At 33.1% G+C, this 18054-nt stretch overlaps 4 protein-coding genes across 4 annotated transcripts; 3 read left to right on the top strand and 1 right to left on the bottom strand.

Annotated features, from left to right (window-relative positions):
- Window positions 1–1832: 1832 nt before the first annotated feature.
- Window positions 1833–3781, top strand: LOC142545872 (BTB/POZ domain-containing protein At1g21780-like). Its single transcript, XM_075653285.1, has 4 exons — window positions 1833–2033; window positions 2105–2250; window positions 2680–2795; window positions 3014–3781. Exons 1-4 carry the CDS (start codon window positions 1918–1920, stop codon window positions 3617–3619), a joined length of 984 nt encoding a protein of 327 aa, XP_075509400.1. The 5' UTR covers window positions 1833–1917; the 3' UTR covers window positions 3620–3781.
- A 1023-nt stretch (window positions 3782–4804) lies between these two features.
- LOC142545874 (uncharacterized) lies at window positions 4805–5304 on the top strand. Its single transcript, XM_075653289.1, has one exon. The coding sequence runs from the start codon at window positions 4849–4851 to the stop codon at window positions 5158–5160; it is 312 nt and encodes a 103-aa protein (XP_075509404.1). The 5' UTR covers window positions 4805–4848; the 3' UTR covers window positions 5161–5304.
- Window positions 5305–5376: 72 nt separating this feature from the next.
- On the bottom strand, window positions 5377–8985 carry LOC142545873 (chlorophyllide a oxygenase, chloroplastic). The gene is given in 10 exon segments (XM_075653286.1): window positions 5377–5899; window positions 6011–6305; window positions 6416–6528; window positions 6631–6693; window positions 6695–6816; window positions 6950–7097; window positions 7177–7458; window positions 7634–7738; window positions 7895–8131; window positions 8821–8985. Coding segments are annotated over 10 exon segments (1614 nt in total). The 5' UTR covers window positions 8899–8985; the 3' UTR covers window positions 5377–5728.
- Window positions 8986–12314: 3329 nt separating this feature from the next.
- Window positions 12315–14247, top strand: LOC142545876 (photosystem II 22 kDa protein 2, chloroplastic-like). The gene is made up of 4 exons (XM_075653291.1): window positions 12315–12646; window positions 12726–12845; window positions 13467–13707; window positions 13825–14247. The coding sequence occupies exons 1-4, from the start codon at window positions 12371–12373 to the stop codon at window positions 14064–14066; spliced, it is 879 nt and encodes a 292-aa protein (XP_075509406.1). The 5' UTR covers window positions 12315–12370; the 3' UTR covers window positions 14067–14247.
- The last annotated feature ends 3807 nt before the right edge of the window (window positions 14248–18054 follow it).

The following is an 18054-nucleotide window of genomic DNA, read 5'->3' on the forward strand; positions in this document are numbered from 1 at the left end:
CTGAGAACTTATTATCAGACAAGAGGTACCCTGTGTGTAGCATGTTGATTCATAGAATCAGTTTGTGGCTCCCACAATCCAGTCAAGATCTTGGACGTGCAATGTCCTCGATCATCGTAGCACGCTGGTCGGTAAAATAATTGGGTGGTTCTCGGTACTAGATCGTCAAAGAAATAAGACCAAGCGAACTTTACTAGATCAAGACTTATCTCAGAAAGGATGAAATGCTCAACATGACATGCAAATACCACATTTATAAATGACAGTGTAAACATTCATCATATGACAAGTAATATACCACATATAAGAATGCAAACTGAGGTGAATATCGCAGACAATACTTATGTATCTTTAACAGTCTTGAAAATATTGGATGTCTGCTAAACACCAAACATGACAACATTACTAACTTTCCAAATTTACATGTTCTTTCGAGCTAATTTGCCCATATATTTTATAAACATGTTGTATACTTAATCCCCAAGCTATTTCTAAGGCTCTCGAGTCATACATTCTTCCTTCATTAGTCCTTTGGGGATGCTTGCTTCTTCGACCGATCCTCACACTCTCGAATACTTCGGAAGCGCTTAATAACTCGTACGGCCTTCATGGATAGAAATGCCTATAATATGATCAAAAAAATATTATAGAAAGCTTGAGAGGTTCACTTATGAATGAATCTCGCAAGACCTATTTATAGGTAGAGTTCGGAAGCTCGGAATTGGCTTTAGACATAAGTGTCATGCTCTCTTTGACACCTCTTCGGACGAAGAAGATCGGAAGCTCCAATCCAGAGTCCAGAAGGTCTAGACTGTTACATATCGATGCTCATTGGACACATTTCCACCTTGTTGGTTGAGTGGGTTCGGAAGGTCCAAACTCACCTTCGGAAGATCAGAACCGGCCTTCAGTCTTTCCGGATCGATAAATCGTTTGAATTTGCTTAATTAATGACAATGTATTCATGTATAAATAATAATTTATTAATAGCTGCACTTGAGTCATACACAATTAAAAAATTTCAATCCAATGACATCATTATTTTTAGTGATGTTCTAGAATAAAGAATGTTGTACCATAAATTAAATACCACGATCATATGATATAATATTATATGATGCGGTTTTAAATACGTGTTCAATATTTTGAAAGGTCAACTGGGAAAATAATGCGACTTCATTTATTTCCCCAAACATGCGCTATATTTTCAATTGTATCCATTGAGTTAAAAGTTCGGGAAAAAGTGAAATGCGTTTATTATTTGTACGCAATATCATAATGATTTAAATTGGAATTTTTTTACATAATAAAAATCAATAGCTGAGATGGTAAAGTTGCAAAATAAGGTACAATTTTGGCACATCACGTTTACCATTTGCGCAAGGGAATAAAAATGTACGTAAATAGAGCAGCGACATTTGTAATCACGCAAAAATATAGAATATTTCATTGATACTAGAAGACTCAAATTTAATAATTTAGTATAAAATTTTCGATAGGTCATTTTTAATATATTACATAAAATCATATTTTGTAAGAAGCGTCGATAATATTTTGAAATATATTCTTGGAACGTGCCCATTTTATCTCAGTTATAATAATATAATTTCGTGCTAGAAAATTTAGAATAGAGGGATGAATCCAATCACAATCTAAGCTAATCTCCAACTGTATATATTTAAGAATTTATTTTAAGGCAAACTTGCATGTTTCCTAAATTACTCAGAAATACGATTTTGTAAAATATGTTTCTCGAATTGGTAATTGATTAGCTAATTGCCAGCAATAGAGCACATTAAGTGAATGACCAAAACACCCCCGTCACGCTTCCTTAAATCTCGATTCTGAAAGTCCTTAACCAGCTCAATTGGACTTCGCTTTCCGCCGGTTCCTGAGAAAGAGAGAGAGCGTGCAACTATGGCGGACACGAAAGTGGAAACTATAGCGAGATTAGCTCAGTGGAAAGTCGAAAACTTCGGGCCAACCACGGCTTACAAAAGATCCGACCCTTTCAAAATCGGCTTATGGAATTGGTATCGATTGGCATAAACTTGTATCTGAATTGGATCATCAATTTGAATTGAATTTTCCCCTTCCTTTCCAGGCATCTATCTGTGGAGAAGAATCGGTCAGTTTATATACGGCTTTTCCCTGAACCGTCTCGGGTTTCGAAAGACCAGCCGCCGATTGCGCGGTTTGTTCTCCGAGTCACCACCGCTGGTTCCAATCGAAGGCCTTATATTTCGCCGAGTATGTGTTTATCTTGTTCTTCTGACTTCGTTGACCTTCTTGTGATTTTATCAATTTTTGTTGCTTATGGTAGGCAGTATCGTGGATGAAAATCTTTTTATTCTACTTTTTATATCAAGTCTGTTGCTTTCCAATAGTTGGGAATCAATTCACCTCGTAAAGAAATTCGATTCATAATACGGCGTATAGTTTTCGCTCATCTTTTGAGAAAAAAATGTTTAGAGACAACCGAAGACAATTATTTTTAAGATATTGTATATATTTTCTACTTCTGCTTCCCGTTAGTCATTACCTTGAGGAGGTTTGTGCAAAGTGAATGAATAAATGTCTGAATGTGAATTTTGATGTACCAATGGAGTTTTAATACTTGTTTGAATTGCCTTTTGTGTATGTTTATTAAAATTATGGTGGTGGTTTTATTATGCTCAGTACACGAGAGATTGCTGCGGACAAGTGATGACTTTGCCTGCCCCGTGGATGTTAACTTTCAAGGTCGATTCGTCATTGACGTGGAGTTTCTTGACCTTAAGGTCTGCGGTGTAAATGTGAGATGCTCTTGCTGGTCTCTTTTGAAATATGATTTTTTGCTGCTCCGTTTTTACCCTTGTATACAAAATTCTGGCTGAGACGCCATAGTATTGAAGCTCATGTAGCGCGTCCGCATGACATTGTGAATCGGAGTACTGAACTTTTTTCAGTTTCCCTTTTTTAGTGATGCATTTTTTGTTCGTCCTTGAAATGCCCTTTTTCTGTGGAATTGAAGGGTGGAGAAGGAAACTCTATATGGCCCAGTGATGGCACGATGCAATATCTGGCGACACAAAGCACTCTCAGATGCCTCTCTCGCATGCTGGATGAGGCCATTCATTCAGATGTGACCATCAACACCTGCGACGGAACCCTCCAAGCCCACAGAGCGATTCTTTCAGCTAGCTCCCCCGTTTTTCTCAGCATGTTCCAGCATGATCTCAAAGAAAAAGAATCATCCACGATCGACATCGAAGACATGACATCCGAGTCCTGTATGGCCCTCCTCAGCTACTTGTACGGAACGATAAATCAAGAAGATTTTTGGAAGCATCGATTAGCATTATTAGGTGCAGCGAACAAGTATGATATCGTGGGCTTGAAGGATGCATGTGAGGACAGTCTTTTGGAAGATATCAACACGGGGAATGTGCTGGAGAGGTTGCAGGAGGCTTGGCTTTACCACCTGAATAAACTGAAGAAAGGATGCATGATGTATTTGCTTGATTTTGGGAAGATTTATGATGTCAGAGATGAAATGAATGAATTTTTCAGACACGCGGATCGAGAACTGGTAGTAGATATGTTCCAAGAGTTGCTTGCAGTTTGGAAACCAGCTTAAATATGTGTTGTAGTCCCTAGATTTTACACCATTTGCAATCGAGAATTTCGTAGGTATTACGTTCTAAATAATTTTTAAAAAGTGTTCGAGAACAATCAAATTATGTCGTGATTTTTCTTTTAAAATATTAAAGTCAAATATCATATGCATGTTTGAACATCTTTGTTCGACTATCAATTAAATCCAACCATAGAAGATATAATTACTCAAGCTTCTTTCAACTTAAAATCAATCTGAAATCATCAAAGTAACTGATAGTATGTGTTTCCATTTTTGTGATTAATTTTGCTTTTTGTTTTGGTTTTATTAGTGAATTGAAAGGACCTGACATAGCTTTTAAAAATAGTGATCAACCTATCAAGATAATCGAATAAAATACCATTAGTAATCTATTTATGGGAAAATTGCTTCTTCCTTCAGATTCCATATAGTCAAATTACGTTTTAAGCCTGATATGTTTAAATTTTCATCAACTTCGGTCCCATTTTTGCCCGCAAGAATTTGATATAAGGATTCACCTATATGACATAAAATTTGAAGATCTTTCAAAATAAAAGGAAAATTATCGTACATAGCATACAAATTATTTTTCACATATTTATTTTATAAATATATTACTATTTTCCAAATCATCAAATACCTTAAAATAATAAATAAAAAGTAAAACAAAACATCAATTGACGAAATGAAGAAACAAATCTTGTCTCAAAGGAAAATTTAACCAAAAAAGTTTCGTTCTAATTAGCTCCAAGAAACAATGAAGACGGAGGCAGAATAGGGGAATTAAAATAATCCGAGAAAGAATCTCTGCAATATCTTTCAGAGGAACAATCTATCTACAAATTCATCTATTTTTCGTGGTTAAAGGTTATATAGACAAGTTTTCACGTCAAAATCATCAAATTTCGACGATCAACTATTTCTCCATACAAAATCAGTCTAAAATTACAAAATATAATTAAAAATGTAAAACTAAAAATATACCCAACTAAAATGACAATAAGACAAATATAATAGATTAAAAAACAATTTTCTCGTTATTTAGTTACTTTGTTAGTATGGAGTAAATTTTGAAAGCACGTAAAATTGAGATTAATATACGATAAAACGCTATTTATTAAATAATAATTATTAACTTAACTGGCATCCAAAATTGTATAGTATATATAAGTAAATAAATTTATACATGAGTAATTTTAGTCACAACCAAAAAACAGAGAAAAAGGAAAATGTTTTTCTTTTTCGTAGGAGGGTTGGAACAGCAGGCGACGCGGGTGCTGAAAAGCGGCGCGGGGAAGTGCATAGCGTGCGGATCAAGCGCCGACCTCGTGGAGTATGAGAAAGTGCTGAAGCTCTTCTTCGTGCCGGTGTGGCGGTGGCCTGGAAAGCACCCGCTGATGCGCTGCGATAACTGCAAGCTCTTTTTCCCGCAGTCCCTGTCGCCCCCATCGGCGGCGATGGATGCTATCCGGTGCCAGTCCTGTGCTAGGGAGATGGATCCCTCCTACCTGTACTGTCCATTTTGTGGGTCTGCTCTGTGATAATCAACGTTTTTAGGTTTTCGAGTGTGGTACAGTAAAACTAGTTTTTGGTGTTTGGTTGTGAAGTGGATGCCGTTCTGTAACTTCATGAAAGCAGTTTTGTTTTTCATATTCATGATAAAAATAAATCCTCGATTTTTATTCTCTGTGCTTAACCAAGTTCAGTTCATCCGGAGTAAAATTATACCTCGTTGTTCCGTTTTCAAGATTCAGACATCGAACTGCAATAAGCATTTGATAATGATGATTCATGTTACATCTGACATATTCACTTACAAGATGAAAATCAGATCGTAGCTATCGAAAGGGGGTGGAAGTTGAGACTAATGAGATTGCTCAGAAACTGTACACAAAAATACTTGGAAGGGGAAAATTACAGTGTACAGTTGCTCTTATTTGTACGAAGGGTGTGCGCTCTGACAATATATTCCAGCAATCGAGCTTCACCTGAGATTTTCTTGTATGAACGAATGCTGTAGAAGCGTTTAATTAAGGTCTTGATCGTTCTGTTTCGAAAGGGTTCATGATGGTGTATGAAGAATCAATTGAAGAAAACTGCCTAAATACTCTATGTTGATTTGCTAAAAGGAGATTGGTTAGATCCTTGTTCCACTGAGTCTCTCCATAGCCTGTACCTGACTCCAAGCTTATCATACGATACAGGCATATTCCATATATTTGCGCCATTCAGCATTCGCTCCTGTTGACCAATCACAAGACGCAAATCCTCGTTCAAAACCTGTTCAAGTGTAAGCTGGGATTTGATCAGATATTTATGGATCACCCAAGCAATTGGAATAGCGTACTTTTTTCTGACAGAATTATATACAAGAAGAAACCAAGAATGTACCTTTTCAGCGAAATGTATCCATAGGTATTGCATGAAAGGAATGTGTTTTAAGATGGGAGCAAAGTCCAGTGACATCCTGTACAACAATCTAGTCTTCTGTCTAGATGAAGGTAGGCAAACATGAAGTTGGTGTAGATGTGTTGTACACTCTCTTGTACTCTGCCCTTCTAATTTCCCAGGTTTCGAGATCCCAATAGTAGACAATACCATACAAGGTGGTCGGAACTCCATATCAATTGGATAAGGATCCCAGTATCCTTGCAGTCCAGATGCCGGTGTCAAAAATTTCACCAAGCTGTGAATACAACAGCAAAAGAAGGAAAATTGTGAGTTGTTCTTACCAATTTTTATCAGCGATACTGATGTAATAAACCAATTTCACGAGGCTTGAGTTAAGCAACAAACCTGGGAACACTCCATCCCTTCGCAAATGTAGACGTGTGGGTAAAAGGAGCATGCGCAAGGTCCAAAAGATTGTCCAGAAGTAGCCCATGTTCCACCGGAAGTTCCATTACAATCTGCCATTGTAAAGGAAATCAGAAGAATCACAATAAAAAAATGTTTAATTATAAAAAGTTGGATGAATCAGTACGACAGAATATTTTAGGTGCAAGAAATACCTCGGCGTGTATTTGGAATCCTGATGGTGGTAACAAAGAAGGGAGATTTGCTGCAGGAGGATCAGTCCCCCGGCCAAATCCATATCATTCCCTCTTGCTCAAAACATGGCAAAGCTCTAATCTTGACATTTCGTTTTTTAGTTGATGGCATTTTCTCACAATTTCCATCAGTTGAGTATTCCCACCCTGATGTTGAAAAATAAGTGAAAAGTATAAGTTTATAATCAATTCAGATCATCAAGTTTTGTCCTATGAAATACACCAGTTGAGGGTTCAAATTACTGGCTACGCTGCAAATCACACCTAAATTTAATCTTACCATGATAAGGACATTGAATCCGGCCCTCGTTGACTGAACCCAAATGAAGCGGGCAGGCTCTATGAGCACAAGTATTCTGGACACACCCTGGTTTGCCATCTTTCCCACGAAACAGAACCCAAGGTTCTTCAAAGCAATCCATTGGGACCTGCAAAGAATACATAAAAGCAGTGTTGCTGAAGAAGTCCAAAATAACAGGAAACAAGTTTCCATTAAACAGGCCTCACCATGGTATCATCATTCAGATCTGCAGAAAATGCAACGGGGTACCAGAAATTCTTCAAATTGGGACTATAGGGTTGGACAGGACCGGATACATTTAGGCCTCGTCGGGTTTGCTTGCTGCTCTTTACAGTATCAAGAAATTGAGCAGAAGAGGTACTTGGAGTAGAGGGTAGCGAGTCAGATTCTGAGGTTTTTGTGTCTCGTAATATTTTATCGTTAACCAATGTTTCCATGTAAGCTAATTTGTCCAAAGCAGCAGAAACCCTTGATTCTGATATATGTACCTAAAATATTCAGCAGTTATAAAAAGATTGAGCATCCTAAAGATTGCACCATAAATTCAGTTATTTCACTGCTTGATATTATTTAATATCTCTTCGTACACATTTGTTAGAATAGCTAAATTTCACGGTGTACTAGGTGGATTTTGAGAAAACTCTCTCGTTGAGTACTACGTACCTGATTGTGAGCTATTGAAAGTTCCTCCTGCAACTCTGCAAGATCCTTCTTTAGAGTTCCTATTGATTTGAATTCACGAGCCAGAGGATTTAATACCTCCACAACCTACACACAATTATTGAATTTGAGAACATCCAACGGAATGGAAAATATAAAAAACTCAAATAGATCAATTCGAATACAGTTTGACAATACACGATCAAACAATATCGGACATGGGCTTCCCATCAAACAGCAAAAGCAGATAACTCATTGACTAACCTTTTCGTGCAGAAGCATGATTGTGAGAACATCTTGTCGAGCCTTCCAATCGCAGTATTGTATATCATATCGCGCCACTTCCAGAGCTTGACTCACATCAAGAAACTTTCCTTTATTTGTGGGAACCTTAGATCGCGGATCTTCTACATCAAAAAGTGTAGTCCACGGGCTTTTCCTTTCAACAAAACCATCATTTTCTCCAATTATAGCAAATACTCTAAATCCTCCTCTGACACCCTGTGAGATTCCAAGAAACACCATGGTTGAGCTAAGGATCAAGAATTTTAAACTAAAACAGAGATTGAGGAAAGAATTTGAAAAAAAAAAGTTTGTGGATCATGAAAACACAAGGGTGAGGGGACAGAGAGACTAGTTTATTATTATTTAACTACATACCAAAAATCAGCGGTGAACAAAAGCAAACTGTTGTTATCATACATTGAGGAACTGCGAACCCATTATTGAAAATATAAAAAGGTTAAAACTTTCTAAACAGAATGGAGTGATGAAAAGGAACAAACAAACCTTCTAATTACCTTCTGCTTTCAAATGCCATGTATATAAAAAAAATCCAGAATGCTATATTTCAAAAACAGTCTCCTCAGACATTTCCTACACTATAATGTCACGAAACAAGCTCACTTAATAATAATAATAATAATAATAATAATAAGCCATCCAACAACGATAGACAACAGAGTGATCAAATGCACAGTTTCGACACCTCGGAGCAACTCAAACCCACAGCAGATTAACTAAAATAATCGTAAAAAAACAATCCAAATATTATTAGTGGAGCTGAAAGAGATTTCCCCAATAAATGAACACAAATAAGAAAACAAACCACCATAACTAAATCAAGAAACCATTTCAAAGAACACAGAAAAGGCAAAGATACAAAAGGAAAAAGGAAAAAAGGGAAGCACCTTTTTGCTGTTGTTCTTGGAAGACCGGCAGAAAGAGAGTGGAAGAGCAAGAGCAGCAGCCGTCGCAATGGCAGACATATGGTAAACTCGGGTCGGGTCGGGTCGGGTCGGAAGTCAGCAAGGCAGTCCGAGCTTAGAAAAAAGAGAAGAGAGGGAGAGGGGAGCAATATATTTTATCTGCAAACGATTTATTGTTGATAAGAGGCTGGTATTTCGCGCGATCTCGATTACCCTGCCTTGGATTGCCAGCTGGAATTTCGTGGGGTTTTCCACGATTCCCTCGTGGCATCATCATCATACTCCACAAGTTTTCATTTACCGGGGTTGTAAAAAAATCAATTCGGTTCATTAATTTTTTTGAATCGATTTGATAAATATTTGATTTATATTCAAATTTATTGAGTCGAAATCAAATATGTTTGAACTTTTTTCCATATCGAACTCGAACCAAAATTAATTTGTTCAATAGTTTGCAAACCGCTCACGAACGTTAATATTTTATTAATATAATATAATTATATATTACATATATTTCGAGCATTTCTTACATTTCATTTTCGAACTTTAATATCTGAACAACAGTTCACATAGCTCGCGAATGAGTTCAATATTTTAGTTTGATTCGTTTATAATCCTATTATCGTGCTTTTGAATTCTCAAATAGTATCTCTCCATGAGTTTTACATGAGTTTTTATAAAATATATTTATGTGCATGTCTTAATTTGAAAAATATGTGGTTTATTAATATTTTTTTTCAAATTCAGAGCATAAAATTCATTGAAAATAACACTTATAATGTAATATAGACAAAATTATATATTCTTCTATTATATTTAAATAAATATAATATATATATATATATATATATATATATATATATATATATGAGCAATGATATCCTGCACACTCTTTTCCTGCACACCTGTGGGCGCCTGTCTACGCGGCACGCCCACAATCACACAAATTTTTTGTTTTGTTTTTTTTTTAAAAAAACTGACCAATCATGCACCGCCACTTAGGCGGTGCTCATGATACCCTGCACACCAGGCTTGTCTACGCGGCACGCCCACAATCACACAAATTTTTTGTTTTGTTTTTTTTTTAAAAAAACTGACCAATCATGCACCGCCACTTAGGCGGTGCTCATGATACCCTGCACACCAGGTGTGCAGGGTAACAATTCGATATATATATATATCGAATTTTTTAAAATGATTTTTTAATCTAATCATTTTTTTTATTAGACAAATTTTAAAATCAATTCAAACCGATGGTTTGGTTTAGTTTTCTAGTTTGTTTCAGTTTGATCAAGTTTCTGCTCACCCCCTAATACATAGTGAATTTACCTAATCAGGGATGATTTAAATTGTATAGTATTTCAAGAAATTTCAGATTAGAAAAAAGGATAATTATTATTTTTATCTCAATTCACTGAAAAAATGTATCTCTATAAATCACAGATGAAACTGATTTTTCTTGGGAAAATGAATGGTCAATATTTGCTCATTTACTCCATTCCTTTTCAAATTGTTGTTGGGGACGTCTCTACCTACAAAAATAGCAACAAATGGTGAATCAGTGGCCAGTCATTTTCAAACGGACACATATCTACCTGTCTGTATTATTGGCCTCGCATTTGCTAAACTGCACTCTTCTTTTATTTGTGCATGAAATCCAAATTTTCATTTTGTTGGCAATCCATTTTTTGATTTAATTATTCTTTCTTGCATATCCGTTATGCCGGTGTGTGTGTGTGTGTATATATATATATATATCGACCTTTTCTTATCTCGTGTTTCCACTAATTTTAACGGACAAACCTAAACTTTTGATGGAAAAAATTATTTAAATTATAACATACAAATTCGTAGGTAGTTCAGATAACACAAAAATTCCCATGAAATGCTCACATGATCAATTTTGTGATGTAATCACCTAACCAAGTCGATTAGTAAAAAAATATTATTTTTTAAGTTAATAATATTAATTTCATTTGAAGTATGAATCGAGTTGATTTATCAAACAGAAATAGATTCGTGAGATCTGTAAGGTCGTCTCATAAGAGACCTACACACACAATATATAAACTTTAATATAACATAGCGGTGGAAAAGAAATAGATTAGTGCCGTTGTTTACTTACAAAATAGTCATATCCCTTCTTCCAACCATAAACCACCATAATTTTTTTTAAAAAAAATGTATGCTGCTCGAATAATTAATTATAAAAATCTTAAATTTAATATAAAATTATCTGCTTGAAAACTACTTCATGTCCAAAAATTCCTTTATAGCATGTAGACTACTACTAGCATTGGGCCAGCCCATTCCATGAATGCTAACGTTTAGAAAACAAATGTAAATCCTTGCAAATGGGAAATATGAGCCTGTTTATCAATTGGACTTCGCTTGGAGATTTGTTCACTTAAAAAATTTCAGCAATAACCAATTGCAAATCGAAGTTAAATTTGTCATCCAATTAGGTGAGCACAACCCAACCCAACCCAACCCTAAAGGTCCGCCAGTAAGTCCAAACTCAATTCAAGCCCAACAATTAATTCTACGGTTTTAGGTGAAGTAGGCGCTGTGTTTTGCCCTGTTTCTATTTGAAAAAAATTGTCAAGGTTGTTATTATTCTTGTTTGAATAAGATTCAATTGTTTGCAATCGTCGTATCGGCGTCGACTTCCCGAGTGATTTTCGGTTACTCAATTCTTCCATCTCTTGTAGACGAACATATAACATTGTGTGAAAATAAACTGATATTTCAAAACACCACAAATCACAATCCTCGTCAAGATATCGATTGGCCACTTTTGAGCCATTAGTAATACGACGATCCCACCTTGTTGGACAACTCTGAATTCAAAAACACCAAAAGAATATGACTATATATATATATATATATATATACACACACACGTACAAAACAAGTAGACCTAAAATGAGACAAGGTGGGCCTTTACATCCTTTTCAAGACAGAATATACCATATAACTCTGTTTGTATAGCTTTGTTTTCATTTTTTTATAAAAAAAACAAGGTTTTGTTGGGAGTTTAATAAAATTCCGTAACTAGTTGGATTTATATCATAACATAAGTTAGGCAAATTTGGTATTGAATAAAAAGACGTATGTACGTACCATGACATGAATTTGCTTGTATCTATCTATAAGGTTCAATTTAAATATATAGTATAAGATATAAGATATAGAATATTTCATGTAATATGAAAAATAACAAACTTGTATTAGTAAAAAATTATATCTAAAATTAGAATTTTTTTTCCATCCAATCTGAAGTGAATAACTACTATTCAACCCTATGCCGTATACGTAGTGATATGTAGACTTGACTTACACTTCTGCCATGAATGAATAAACTTCTTCTATTCTCTTCTATACTCTTCTATGCTTTTCCTAGTACGTACACACACACACACTACTTTCAAACGTTGAAGAAAACCAAAGGACGTGGATTCCTGTAAAACCAAAAATAATTCTCAAACCCTATCCACTTGTGATTCACAAATTCTCGAGATTAATAATCTTCATGACCCGGTACTGTATTAATTACAACACATCAAATTCAGACACTACATTATCCATCGTCACGCACTCATATATGGCAGCTCAGACAACAATGCTGCTCAGTACTGGAAACCGTGTTTGCGGCCACGAATTCAATGTTCAAACACTGAAACCAAAACCGTTTTCTCCTTTCTTGTTTCCGTCGATCCTAACAGTTGATTGTCATCCTTCATCTTCGTCGACCGTGACTCGATATGTTATCGAGTCTAAGGCTAAAGCTTCCCCAGCTGTGAAGAAGGTTTCGAATTTCTTGATTTTTATTTCTTAACGATGTAGAGTTTATCGTTTTAAACAAAACAAAAAAAATTTATATGTAGCCGCCTGTTGTGAAGAAGAAGTCCACTGTGGAAGATGGGATCTTTGGTACGTCCGGCGGAATTGGTTTCACGAAACAAAATGAGCTCTTTGTTGGTCGTGTTGCTATGATTGGTTTTGCGGTAACGTTTTTTATTATTGTTTGTTTTTTTAATATTTTATCCATCATCTCTTGTTACAATACTTAAAGAAATGAATTTAAATGGCATTTCTGTGCATATAAAAATACAAAGAATCTTTGATTTTTCATTTATTTATTCGAGCGTGATCGATTACAAAAACATTGGGATTTGTGGCTTAAATTTGGGAGTGACTCGACTCGTAGGGACGAATCTTTATCTGTGATACAAGTCAATACTATCGATATTCACAATAAAAAATAATACTGTTAGCCTAAAAAGTAATATTTTTCCATAGATGACCCAAATAAGAGATCCGTCTCACAAAATACGACCCGAGAGACCGTCCCGCACAAGTTTTTGTCTTTAATATTTTATGGTAGCATCTTGTTACTCGATTGATAGAACATTATATATCGCGCTTAATTTGTCATCTTATTAAGATTAGGTTTATTTCCATGTTTCATATAATTAACTGTTGAAGAATATGATTCATTTCCATGAACTTTTGAAGGGATCAAACGATTTGAAAATTGTAGACATGGCCAAGAAAAACAACATGATTTTCTTGATTAAGTTGTTGCAAAATGAGCATAAGGTGACATTATAAACTTGGGCGTGCAGGCTTCACTATTGGGAGAAGCCATAACAGGGAAAGGAATTTTGGCACAATTGAATTTGGAAACTGGTATTCCAATTTATGAAGCAGAGCCTCTTCTTCTATTCTTCATCCTTTTCAACTTGCTTGGAGCCATTGGAGCCTTGGGAGATCGGGGACGATTTGTCGACGAGGCCACCGGACTCGATAAGGCAGTCGTCCCCCCTGGAAAAGATTTCAGGTCTGCTTTGGGGCTAGGACGAGGAGGTAAATTAACCAAACCTTGACAGTTGACAAAAAAAAATACAAATAAAATTTTATATACGTTTTCCTTGACTATTATCTTATTATGTGACATGTTTACGTGTGATAAATCATAAATAGGTCCTTTATTTGGATTCACAAAAGCAAACGAGCTGTTTGTGGGGAGATTGGCTCAATTGGGGATTGCTTTCTCTATAATTGGAGAAATAATAACTGGGAAAGGAGCTTTGGCGCAGTTGAATATAGAGACAGGGGTTCCCATTAACGAGATCGAACCCCTGCTGCTGTTCAACATAGTTTTCTTTTTCATCGCAGCCATCAATCCCGGGTCCGGAAAATTCGTCACCGACGAAGAAGACTAAACTCGAGGGCGATATTGAAAATTATTTCGATTGTAAAGAGAAAAAAAGAAAATCTTACCCTGGTTTGTTATATTTAATTTGTGCTTTCAATTTTGTACATGACCAAATATTCGTTTTCTATCTGTTGATCTTATGCTGCGTAAATGAAATGAAATAATAAGCAGGAAATATTGTAATTTTATCCCTTTGTTTCCTCTGAAATCACTAAATCCATCGAATATAGTTTATTTTACATTGACTCTATTATATGTGACATCTACGACAAATATAAAATTTATATTACACACATTAAAATATACATAAACAAAAATAAAGATAAAGAGAAACAACAATTTTTTCCCTTCCAATTTGAAGTATCGAGGGTCGTAATGTTTTATTTTTTATGTCTTTTTATCACATTAGTTTTAGTTTGACTAATATAAGCTTTGTTCTTTCTACATGTGTCACATATGATAAAATTGATGTCACATAAATCATATTCGATTGATTCACTAGTTTAGAGCCCAAAAAAAATTTCTATGTTAGTATAAAAAAATCAAAATTTGACAAGTTAAATGATTAAAATAAAAAAACAAATCAAATTAGAGAATTGCATTTTTAACATACCATAACATACTCTAATCAGATGTACATTATACAGTTGTCCCAGATAACGTGAGCTAATTTTTAAAAATATTACTCTACAGTTTAAAAAATATTTTTACCAATCTTAGTTCTCTCTTCGGTGACGATCATGATGACCAGATTTGAATATTTATCCCTTTTTTATTTTTATTTTCTATAACGTCTTGTCAATTTCTTTGCTTGATCCGTAGACCTTACAATTGATTTCATTTTCTGTGAATATATGTGTGTGTCCCCCTCTCAGTATTTCTCAGGCCATTATGCTTGCGCTTCCATATATATCTTCTGAAATCCGAAAAGAAAAGGAAAATTAACAAGACCTTTGGGTTCGTTGATAATAATTAAATAGCCGAGCTTAATTAGTAACAAATAAAAGTAAAAAACAATTTGTAATATATGTTGACGTTTAATTATACATAGTACTATGTTTATCACTGGTTTCAATTTGATGTGATTTAGGTAATTGAATTTAATGTTATATTTTAGTATTTGATAAGATAAGTCGATTGCTGTTTTTAAAAATGCAAAAGCTCGTGTATTGTTCAAAGCACGATTCACGAATTGTTTACTTTTCATATGTTTTTTTTTAATAAATGAAATGAATGCTAAATCGTATGAATGGAACATACATATCTGCGAATTAATTTAAAAAACGCCTTCCAAAATTTTCAGTTATATAAATTTATAATGAGATAACAAATACAATTTTTTTTAGAAATAGCCGTGTGACTCGAAAACATTTGTGCGGATATAAAAAAACAAAAACAAAAACAAAAAATTAAGTACTTATAGTCACTCGAGATATTGATACACTCTTTATTGAGAGCTACAAAATGAGGAAACAAGCAAATAGCAATTTGATGGATGTAAAAAGAAAAAATTAAACAACAATAATATTGAAGAACTTGATCCCTCTATGTATAATAATAATAATAATAGTATTAATAATAATAAAAGTGATTTGAACTTGAACAGCTTGAATCAAAAAGATAATGTTCAAAACATTGAAGATGTTTAATATTAAAATATGAATCGAGATGAGTTTTTTTTTTTTTTTTAATGGCTGTGGATGATCCAGTGAATTGAGATGAAAATGATAAAAATGGTAGAGTTTTTAGTTGAAAATTATATAAATAGAGATGCTATGTTTTGAAAACTATATTCATGAAAAGACTGATCTATTATTCGAGGGAGACAATTTTCTAAATTGGACTCGGACCTCTATAATATCAGAGGTATGACTGATTAAAAATGGACAAGTAATAATTGTTTGGTTAAATTTATTAAATTTGAGACTAATTGATACAGTTTATCCTTCTAATAATTAAATTACATGAATATATTAGGGTTAATATTATGTTTTCGTTCATGATTTGATTGATGTGTGATAAATAATAGCTACACAAAATTGTAAGTAAACATTTGATTGAATAGGAGATTTTTGCATTAACCTTCCTAATACTTGATATATTTCATATTCCACATCCCTCGTATTTTATATTTTGGCATTTACACCCTTTATTTCAATTAATATTTAAACTTTTCTATCCATAAATTTGAAAATGACCTAAATGCCCTTTTTCAATTTATTAAAAATAAAAATTTATACTTGTCAACCCTTATTTTTATATATGACATTGAAATCACGTTCTAAATTGCAAAAAGTTTAATAAAACTGTTCAAATGTCATAGATAATAATTGATACACATAAAATATTCAAAACTTTTAATTTTTTTAGAAGACTTAACTTTTAATTTTGTAAACCTGATAAACTTATTAAAAAAATTATTAAATGTTTAAATAATAAATGATTTAAATATGTAATGACGTATGATTTATTGATTATATATGTAAACACTTATTTTTACTTAATAATTTATGATTTATTTATTATAATTATATATAAATATTTTTAAAAATAATTTTATCACGTGTACAAAATTAAAAGATTAGAACATATATTTTATGTGTAAATTATTATCATAGATATTAGAATGTTTTTTTATGAAACTTTCTCTAATTTAGCAAATGATTTCAAGATGTATATATACATAAATAATAGATGAAAAGTGTAAAATTTATTTTTATTAAATTGACCGTGGGAATTTATGTTATTTTCAAATTTTTTTTAATTGAAAAGAATTAACATATTAATTGACAAAGAGGTGTAAGTATCAAAATATAAAATACAAATGTCAATATATGTAAGTATAGGAGATGAACCCTGCAAATGTACATAATTTTTTTAAACGGCTTTCAAATATTTAATAAAAAATAAATCATTTTTTATTCATAAAATATTTCTCTGATTACAATTATTGAATTTTTCAGTAAAGTACTTTAAAAAAATGTGCGAGTTAAAAGAAATAGCAATCCCAAATAAGTGTATAAAAAATTTCGGTTACGGAAGAGTTTTGCTTCGACGGAAAGTACGTCGTATTATACTAATCATATAAACTTTAATATTTGTCTTTTACCTTCCGATATTATTCCATTTGTTTAAAAAAATGCTCGATATTATTAAAATGCTATTTTTTTTATAAATATATAAAAAATCATTTGAGGACTTTAGGTATCCATAATAATTACAAAGCAGTTGGGGTATCTCTTATTATATTGCTATCATGTCCATATTCCAAATGATTTTTAATTTGTATTAGTTATGCTCAACAAGATATGTTTTTGTTATATATATATATATATATATTTCTGATTTGAATATAAGTTTATATATAATAAATTTTATGGTTAATTGCATTAAATTTTATTATAGATCTTAAGGTATTTTGAGAAAAAAGTGGTGTATTCTAAAAATCAAATAATTAAACATAACTCGTATAAAATCTCTTATTTAACTATCTAACATGTATTGAACTCTCCTCTCACAAGCATCCAACCTCGTAATGTATTATTCTTTTAAATTTTGAAAAATTGAGTCTATTTCATGTATATTTATCTTTTTACGATTTTGGTTCTCTATATTGTTAGATTTCAGTCTTATTATGCTATATTTGAATTTTTTTGACAATTTTAGTTTATTTTCTGATATGGAAATGACATAATACTAATACAATTTTAATGTGACATTGACTTGTATAATGTTATATTAACATTCTCAATAACAAAAGGTAGAATTTTAAAAAAAGTTAACGGATCAAAATCGCAAAATACAAACATGTAAAATTAAAATATATAATTGTATCATTAAATAATCACATGAATACATTTAGAAACCACGCGTCCAAAACATTAAATAAGCGTGTTATATATATAAATGATAGATTCTTTTTAAAACATAAAATAAAATAACATAGCTCAAAGTCAAAATAAAGGTGCCGACAAAACGGTTCTAAAAAAGAAAAT

Source organism: Primulina tabacum, chromosome 5 (assembly GCF_025594145.1).
Source record: "Primulina tabacum isolate GXHZ01 chromosome 5, ASM2559414v2, whole genome shotgun sequence".
Classification (NCBI taxonomy): domain Eukaryota; kingdom Viridiplantae; phylum Streptophyta; class Magnoliopsida; order Lamiales; family Gesneriaceae; genus Primulina; species Primulina tabacum.

Excerpts from the sequence above, each read along its gene's own strand:
- LOC142545872 (XM_075653285.1), top strand. The coding sequence starts at position 1,918 with ATGGCGGACACGAAAGTGGAAACTATAGCGAGATTAGCTCAGTGGAAA. Across the intron at positions 2,034-2,104 it reads AAAATCGGCTTATGGAATTG|GCATCTATCTGTGGAGAAGA; the intron begins GTATCGATTGGC and ends CTTCCTTTCCAG. Across the intron at positions 2,251-2,679 it reads AAGGCCTTATATTTCGCCGA|TACACGAGAGATTGCTGCGG; the intron begins GTATGTGTTTAT and ends TATTATGCTCAG.
- LOC142545874 (XM_075653289.1), top strand. The coding sequence starts at position 4,849 with ATGTTTTTCTTTTTCGTAGGAGGGTTGGAACAGCAGGCGACGCGGGTG.
- LOC142545876 (XM_075653291.1), top strand. The coding sequence starts at position 12,371 with ATGACCCGGTACTGTATTAATTACAACACATCAAATTCAGACACTACA. Across the intron at positions 12,846-13,466 it reads TTGCTATGATTGGTTTTGCG|GCTTCACTATTGGGAGAAGC; the intron begins GTAACGTTTTTT and ends TTGGGCGTGCAG. Across the intron at positions 13,708-13,824 it reads TTTGGGGCTAGGACGAGGAG|GTCCTTTATTTGGATTCACA; the intron begins GTAAATTAACCA and ends AATCATAAATAG.